The 9,213-nt window shown below is 38.4% G+C and overlaps 1 protein-coding gene across 3 annotated transcripts in view; it reads right to left on the bottom strand.

Annotated features, from left to right (window-relative positions):
• LOC102370602 (forkhead box protein N3-like) overlaps positions 1 to 7,955 on the bottom strand; it is a 40,170-nt gene extending 32,215 nt beyond the window's left edge. Inside the window, exon 1 of one of the 3 annotated variants that reach the window (XR_003092271.1) lies at positions 7,773 to 7,955. Coding sequence is in view for 2 of the 3 variants with exons in the window: in XM_025194831.1 (XP_025050616.1) it covers positions 7,773 to 7,812 (40 nt within the window). In the remaining variant the exon portion in view is untranslated. The remainder of the gene's footprint in view (positions 1 to 7,772) is intronic. The other 2 variants (XM_025194831.1, XM_025194833.1) reach the window with 2 other exon arrangements.
• Between the last annotated feature and the right edge of the window lie 1,258 nt (positions 7,956 to 9,213).

Raw genomic sequence — 9,213 nt, forward strand, 5'->3', positions numbered from 1 at the left:
CACTGTTTCTAGCACATATTTGAAAAGTAATTTGCCATCCTCATGTCCAACATCTAAAGAACTTTTATGCCTGAGAAATAAACTCGGCTATAGAAAGTCAATCCAATATATACATTTCCTTTTAATATAGTTTTCTTCCTCCACAAGCTGCCCCAGAGACTAGGACAATACAATCATCTCTCATCTTTCACCACTGTCACGAATGGACACCGATACTAGGTCGGATTTGCCTCTCAGACCAGTATAATAAACTCAGAAGTATTTGCACAGATTAATGGAGTTTAAATTTAATTTCAGAAAAGAATCAGGTCCCCGATCTCCAAAACACTGCTAAAATTTTTCACCATATAGAATGGATTCAGATCTTACAACAATTTTACTCTGGCATAATTCTCAATACAGTTAACATCTTATTTTATGCTGATATGAGCCAAACCAGATCCTGTGCATATCAGTTACGGGGTAGTTCTTTTTACACTGTGCATCAAGATCTCCAAAATGATTAACTGGGTGGAAAAAACAAAAACAAAAAAATACATCTCTGAAGTACTCCGAGGGAAAGAATCTCTTAGGTTTACTGTGTTTTCCAGCAAAATTTTGAATTACATGAATATTATCTATCATTTAATTATACTGGGATAACACTAATAATATCAGCCCATATAAAATTATGTTCATATAATGTTAGAAGGATTTGAACCTAGCCCACACAAAAAACCTCCAAAAAAATAAAGAAAGCTTGAATGTGGATAAATATCAGAGATGAAAGAGCGCTACTAATTTATGCACACATTCCATATCCAAATGAAGGAGTATTTAACAGGGTACATATTCTTATACATGATGCAGTTGAGTTTTGAAGATCCCAATCAACATGGTATCCTTTATGACTTCTTTCGCAAGGTGATGTCCATTATCTTGCATTTCTGACAAGAAACAAGTTCATCTCTACCTGACTGAAGCATCTTAAGTATTTCTCAGGCAAGTATTTTACTGCATAAGTATTAGAATGGGAAAAAAAAAGACAAGGAGCTAAGCAAAGCGTATAATCATCCACCATACTGAAGTTACAGTAGAAAATAAGCTTCTTCATTCACACAATAGTGAGTGAAATGTGGTTGGTGCCGGTGTATTATTTAAGGTTAGGAAATGTAAATGGAAAAAATATAACAAATATACACTGGCTGTATTTCACTTGGGAGACAGGTACATGTTTGATTAATTGTTCTGGTTTAAAGTAACTAGCATCCAGTCCAGTACAGGGAATACAGGTTTTATAGTGCACGAATAAACATACTGAGCAAGTCTTACCACCTGATTAAAAGGAAAAAAAAGATTAGATAAACAGTAAAGGATGCAGGTATCCTGTTAAAGCAGACTGGTCTTTGTGCCTCCTTTGGTATCATGGGATGCAGGCAATCAAACAGGGGATGTCCTCCCTGGCCCCTCTCTCATACTACAAAATAAATGGATATAGACTAGAGATATAGGATTTCCACTAATGTTTCTCAGATTTAGCCTTCATCTGCCAACTACTCTTCCACTGCAGTGTCTATTAAGCAGTGTCTCCTAAACCAGAGCACCTTATCTCAGGCTACAAGCATAGAAAATAGGAAAATACTTATGACACACCATTGATGAGACATCAGTAGTTGCCACAAGCAAATATTATTTGCCAAATGTGCAACAGTACTCAATTCAATAGCCTTACCCTAGGGAAGAACTTGTTCCCATCTGCCTAACTTCTTCCATTCTGTCCCTCAAGGGATAACACTCTCAGCTTTTAATCACACAGTCTGTACACCTCTAAAATGACTCCAAATCAAGACTGCACTCATTAGACTGCCCACCCTGACTTCTCCCTCCCTGCTTCAGTTTTTTCTGTTAAGTGGACTGCTCTAGCTAGTCAATTCCTCACAAACTTAGGAGAAAACTACATAAACAAGTTCAGGCTCTGCAATCATCCATCAAAAATGGAACATGGAACAGGGTAAGAAATCACAGATCTCTAGCACAATTTTTTATTATGGAGGAATTTGCTTGTTTTTTCTCAGAACAACAAAGGAATCCGAATCTCTCCTCCCCATCCCTCCATTTTAAAAGTGTTGAAGATTTTGAAATGTCTTATGTTCTAAAATGGAATGAAAAAAAATTAATAACTGAAACTTCACATAAAGCCATAACTCTGACCCACCCAATCATTTCAAGTTGACTGAAACTTTTAATTACAATTTTAACTTTCATTTAATAATATAGAGTTAATTTTTAAAATGAAAAATGAATACTGCAATGCAAAAGTGAAACATTCCAATCTATTTTTTCTCCAAATTAGTTTTTTTGTCAAAAGTAGCACGGCTCTGTAAAAAAATTCCTTTTTGATGAATTGGCATTTTGGAGACATAAGCACTAAAGAGAAAACTTTTGATCAGATCTTTTATTTACTGGGCTTTCTGAGGGTTTTTTGTGTTTTTTTTTGTTTTTTTTTTACAAGAAGTAAACACAGAATATTGTGGTTATCAAGTTTTATAGTCAAGGTGAACAAAACAGCAGTTCTTTATATCTGTTACTCCAGTGCAGGATTTCTTCTACTAATTGTTATTGCAAGACTAACCATTCCTGAAAACCAGTCTTCTACTTTCAGTCACTCTTGTTGGCTTGAAAAACCACTTCATTTCAAAGCAATTTTTTGATCTATAAAAACAATGCAGACCTCACTTTTCCTTTTTTAAAAGAGACATCGAGTTTGGGTTGTAGGTAGCACAAGACAAAAATGAGTTGCACTTCCAAAAGAGGAGTTGATGACCCAAAGGCTCATCATTATTTTTCTGGCAAGTACTTACAAAATTCCATCCCTCAAAGCCCCTGAAAACTCTTTTGTAAGCATTCTAAAAGACAGGCTTTGCAAGGATTCAAACTACTGGATTCAAGCTACTTTGGACTTACTGTAGTCCAAAGTGGAAGAGAAATTTTCAGACTGCAAGGTTCCCTCAACTTCTACTTTCCAGCAAATTGCTATTTATTTTTCTATTAACTCAAATTCAATGTGCTAAAGTAGTAAAGCAATTCCAAGCAAGTCAATGCAACTATTATGCCAACATACCTCTTAAAATAAGACTTTTTTGAACTATGACCAGAATCCCTGTCACAATGCTTGGAATACAGCAATGGCTTCATTAGTAAGAATAATAAGTTGAATGCACAACTTGCTTCCTCTAGCTCTTGCCTCCTCTAAAACAACTGTTCCAGGCAGGAAACAAGCTCATCAATTGTAGATGCATTAAGGCTTTTACAATTTATGATAACAGTAATATGAGGATTCCTAACAGTGCAAAGTAGTAAAATTATCCTCACTGTTTGCACAGAAAAACTGTGCTACAGTAAAGTTAAGGGATATGCCCAAGACAACACAATTTGAGTGGCACAACAATAGTGTGCAAATTGCTAGAATTATGGCATGACTCGGACACCATAATCTGTTATCTGGGCAAACTGGGTTTCATAGTGGTTTGAAACTGTACAAGGTATCATTGCAACTTCGATGAACCATGATGAGCATTATAAATGGTATATAACAAATACTTCTTAGCATTTACATAGCTCTTGCATCTTTAACGTGCTAGAAAGTTATTAATTAATTTATTATAACAAATGAATGATTTACCCTCTTTGGCTTTCTTGATGCAGCTGAGGAGACATTAGCTTTTGACTGTACACTACAAAAATAAAGTTGAAACAGAATTATGAAGTCTGGCTGTAGGTGACCTTTGTGATAACGTGTTTTAGGGTCTTTACTGTCCAAAACAGAATCATGTTCTCATCACGGTGAAGAAGCAGGATTTAATACTGATGAATTCCTGTGAAATGGTTACAGCAAGTTGATCTCATCTATCCACACAGACATGAACTAAACTACAACATAATCTGTTTTGCCCACATTTGCGTTTCACAATCCTGTTAAACATTATTGGAGTGTAAGGATGGGCTAAAGATTTGCACTTACTGACTTGCCACATGTTTATATTTTGAAATTAGGCTTGGCTCTTGTCTTCAGCAGCACTGATGATCAGCTGAGGTAGCAGGAACACCTTTAGTCAAAAGTGCTCTACTACTGAAAGCAGCATTTACAGTTAGTTATTAACATTTGTGGTCAAGCTGTACATAATGCTCCTCCCATTTCACATCTCTTAATTGTCAAAACAAGGGCCATTTTTCAGCTGTGATTATTTAAGCACACGCATGATACTGTAACCTAATACAACAAATAGAATCCTAGTTCTTCAAGGGCTCCAATAACGTCAGCATGTTTACTTTGCTGATGATTTATAACTTGACTTAAAGACTTGTTACAGTTGGTAACAGGGAATAGAGATGAATTGTGAGCTTCCCTAAAATGCTCAGGATTACCATGAAATGTTTATAACTCATTTACCTTTTATTTGAAAATAAATCAAAAGTTCCTTTTCATGCAATAATTTCTTAATGCACAATAAAAATTAATTGAGGTGAGTCATCTAAGATTTTGCTAATATGGTAAATGGGCCAGGCCCATTGAAATTCACAGAATAAGCTGTTCTTTCACTTCTTTTACATTCGCACAGAGGAGAGAACAACAGTACTACAGTACATAGAGCAGAGGCATCAAACATATGGCCTGCATCAGATCTGGCCCGCACAGCCTGTTTAGGGGCTAGGAATTTGGGGGCAGAGCCCACCGTCAAGATCAAGGGCAAAGAGCCCCAAGGGGAATCCATGTTGACGGCAGAGAGTAAGCGATGGCTGCATCCAGATCCAGCGTGCAGGGAACTCCACAGTCAGGGGGGATGCAATGAGTCTGACATCCCTAATTCTGGAGGGTCAATCATGGCTTAATACATTTTGCTCCCTCTTCCTGGTTCTGTTCAGTTCATCATAGAAAATTAGGGCTGGAAGAGACCCCAGGAGGTCATCTAATCCAACCCTCTGCTCAAAGCAGGACCATCTCCAAAAAGGTCATACCAGCCAGAGCTTTGTCAACCAGGGTGTTAAAAACCTCCAAGGATGGAGATTCCACCACCTCACTAGGTAACTTGTTCTAGTGCTTCATCACCCTCCTACTGAGAACGTTTTTCTTAATATTCAACCCGAACCTCCCTTGATGCAACTTGAGACCAACCGCTTCTTCTTCTGTCACCACTGAGAAAAGTCTAATTCCATCCTTTTTGGAACCACCCTTCAGGTAGTTGAAGGCTGCTATTAAATCCCCTCTCAGTCTTCTCTTCTCCAGACTAAATAAGCCCAGCTCCCTCAGCCTCTCCTCACAAGTCATGACCCCCAGCCTCTGAACCATGTTTGTTGCCCTTTGCTGGATTCTCTCCAATTTGTCCACATCCTTTCTGTAGTGTGGGGCCCAAAACTGAACACAGTACTCCAGATGTGGCCTCATCAGTGCAGAATAGAGGCCTCATTCTGTTGGCAACGCTCCTGACTAATGCAGCCCAGTATGTTGTTAGCCTTCTTCACAACAAGGGCACACTGCTGACTCGTATCCAGCTTACTGTCCACTGTAACCCTCAGATCCTTTTCTGCAGAGTTGCTGTTTAGCCAGTCAGTCCCCAGACTGTACCAGTGCATGGGATTCTTCCATCCTAAGTGCAGGACTTTGCACTTGTCCTTGTTGAAACTCAACAGATTTCTTTTGGCCCAATCCTCCAATTTATCTAAGTCCCTCTGAATTCTCACCCTACCCTCCAGCATATCTATTATACCCCCCCAGCTTAGTTTCATCCGCAAACTTGCTGAGGGTGCAACCCATCTGTCTTCCAGATCGTTAATGAAGACATTGAACAAAACTATCCCCAGGACCAACCCTCAGGCACTTCAGTTGATACCAGTTGCTAGCTAGATATTGAGCCATTTTTCACTACTTGTTGAGCCTGACATTCCAGCCAGCTTTCTATCCACCATACAGACCATTCATCCAAGCCATACTTCCTCAACTTGCTTCATTCCACCTGCGGCTACATTCTGGTCTGGAGACATTTATGGGGGCCTTATTATTTGCTGACATCTTTAAGACAGGTTGAGTTTGGTGATGTTTTCACCTTCTTCTCTTGTCTTCCTATCTCTCTACATATTAGTAGTTGAAATTATAGTTTGTAGAGGAGGCTTACAATGTACACTTTCTATCTGGGTAGGAATTTGATACATTTCTAAAAAAAGGTCAGAAAGAGGCTATAAGCCTATGTTGTCTTTGGCCAACTGGTTTAATACTATCTATAGAGTGAAATGAAATTGTCAAAAGAAAAAAAAAAGCCACAACTATCAATGCAGAAAGCATTCATGCATTCATCAAGCATTCATGCATTCATTCAAGCATTCATCAGTTTCAATATCCACTCTTTTCTTTCTCCCTTCCTCTTATCTTGCTTGTTCTTTCCTGGTTTTCTACTCCATCTCCTTCCCCATGCTCATCTCATCCTCCTGTTCCTTCTCTGTTCCCAATTCCCCTGTCTGCCATTAATTCTTTTTTTCTAACAGATTCCTTCAGCCTCCCATCCTCCAGTGTTCTTTTGGACACTCCTTCTAGTAATCCCAATTCAATCTCCATCAACAAAATCTGCTCCTTTTTCTACCCATTCTCTGCTGAGTTCTTCTGTCTTTTTCTATTGTGCACTACTTCCTTCCTGACTGAAAGCAATTCTCCGCTTCTCTGTGGAGATGGAAGATGGTGAGCCATTCTTCCTCCCTGGATGTTTCTCTAAAGATCCTCTTTCCCAGGGATTTTAGAGAAAGCTGACAGAGGATCTTCTTGCAACTCCTCTTGGTTGGGCAGGGAATGCTTTGATTGTAAATGGCCTTCATTCCCAGGAGAGCAACAAAGTGCTAATCAGAGCTTCTCCTAGAATTCTGAGTTAGCTACGTGAACTAACCCAATGTCAGGGAAGCAAGTAAAGCTTCACATCACCTGTGATTTCAAACTTGTCTGTACTTTAAGACTACTAGTTGCTTGGTATCACTACTTATTGTGCTGATTAGTACTGCTGTCATTGTTTCCCCATGGGGATCCATGTCCATCTGTGTGTACCCTTTTGTCTGAAACCCTGATTGCAATCTAGTTAGGGAAAGGACGGTCCGTTTCTTTTTTGTAGAGTGTTTTGCATGATGAGATCCTGACCTGAGATTAAGCTCCTATGAGCTATGCTAATATGAAGAAAAAGATCATCATCGGTGCGTCCAGTCACAGAATAACAATAAAGAACCTATGGGAAAGAAGTCAAAACTTGCCTCTCTCTTTGGAGCCTGCTCAAACCCCTCGCACTCGCTATGATAAATGGGCAAAATGTATATTGTGCGTGCAAGAAAGGACTTGAATCAGTGCCCAAGTGACCAGAAAGCGACCAGGTGGCCACAATTACACACTTGATGGAGTCACACCAAAACAAAATGAAAACAAAATCAAAAATAAAGGTATCCTTTTCTTTCTTTCTGCTGGCTGTTCCCTCTGGTCTTAGCTCACCTGCTCCATCTGTATACAATAATAATGTCACTCAGTTGTAGGTATATCATGAACAACAATAACTTCTCTCTCCAATATATTAGGATAAAGAGATTATTGTTTTTCATGTAATAATAAATATAACATGAACAATGCTTAGTGTAAGGTAAGTATCTACAGGGGAAGTTATATTTCTCCATCAGATCCTCCTTTTTGTCTGATATGCTGTATACTTATGAAAAGAGAATATTAACTTTATATGTCTATGGTGCTATAGGCTATAGAAATATCTACTCACAACCTGCTTGTATCTCAGGGGGAGTATTCAAAAGCATCATGGCAGTGGCAGCATCAATGTCAGGATCTGGAAAAATCAACCAATAAATACATTATTTACAACTGGGCTAATCTTTTTAAGCTCTTTCAAACCATAGAGTCACCCGAATCTCTACAGTGAAAAGAGATCAACTTATCCAAAGGGTTCTTTGGGAAGAATCCAAAATGTGTTCAAGTTTATACACGATCCCAGTGCTACTATTAAGTAAACTACAACGAAGTATATTTCTCATCATATTGTATTCTTGTGTGTGTCTGCTCTCTCTTATTCCTCTCAAGCTTGCTACCTAATTTGGGTCAGGAGTATTTAGACTTCATTATAAATGATCAGTGCTAGCAGGAGGCATGTTATGAGTTGGAGTCAATGTATTGGGATGAGCTAATAGTACAGCAGAGAGGGTAAAGAACACCTGCCTCTAATCAAAACACAAAGATGACACTCGGTCATTTCCATGTGTAAATAAGAATGTAAAATTGTGCTTGGAAAGGCAGTGGAAGCAAAGCCTTGAAAATCTGGAAAAAAATAAAACCAAGGCTACACTGAAGTCACCCTGTGATTTGCATCCACACCTATTGTTAATAGAAACAGAAATTGTCACTTGGCTGCCCTTATTCTCAAATTGGTTTCCAAATCCATCATGAACAGTCAGTTGACAGATGGCAAGTTATAGACAGAACAAAATATTATCCTTTTATAACTATATTCACTTGCCTCAGACACAGCAGCCTGGCTGCTATGGAAATGGTGGTAGCCATGACAACAGTAAACAACCCAAGAATGGCCAGTGAATAAGCTGAAAAGAACATCTGCCCCAGCAAAGCGTCCCAGCTGCCCTGGGGCGAAACTTGCTAATCGAGCAGTGATGCCGTGTGACAGAGAAAGCCGCCTATGCCATGTCCAAATAAATGAAGTGTGCAATTGAAGCAGACATAAAAACGCACGCCCTTGCCGACTGCGGCCTCAGCGCCGCTAAACTGAATGACTAATGAGCTCATTTTTTTAAAAACTTGTCAGTATTTATACTAAATTACATACCAAAAAATTCAATTTAGTGCTAATAGCTTCATGGCACTTTATTTTGGCTATTATGTCAGAAAATTACTTTTTTACTGTTAAAAAAAATACATTTTTCATACTTTTATATGCTCAGTTCTATTTCCAGGGGAGTAATGTGATTTAGCATACAGTCCTACAAGCTATTAATAATACAGATGATGCAAAGTGTAAGAGATTTTAATGTCTGCTTAAACAAAAAAGCTAACTCTACCTACACAGAAAGACCAAGTTTGATACCAGCTTGAGTATCTTCTATTGTATTATAAATAACTATGATAACTTCTTACATGAATATCTGCCATTGTTTTAACAGGAAATATAACAAATCCAGGATCTATTGCAAGAA

The sequence above is a fragment of the Alligator sinensis genome, unplaced genomic scaffold (assembly GCF_000455745.1).
Source record: "Alligator sinensis unplaced genomic scaffold, ASM45574v1 scaffold943_1, whole genome shotgun sequence".
Lineage (NCBI taxonomy): Eukaryota > Metazoa > Chordata > Crocodylia > Alligatoridae > Alligator > Alligator sinensis.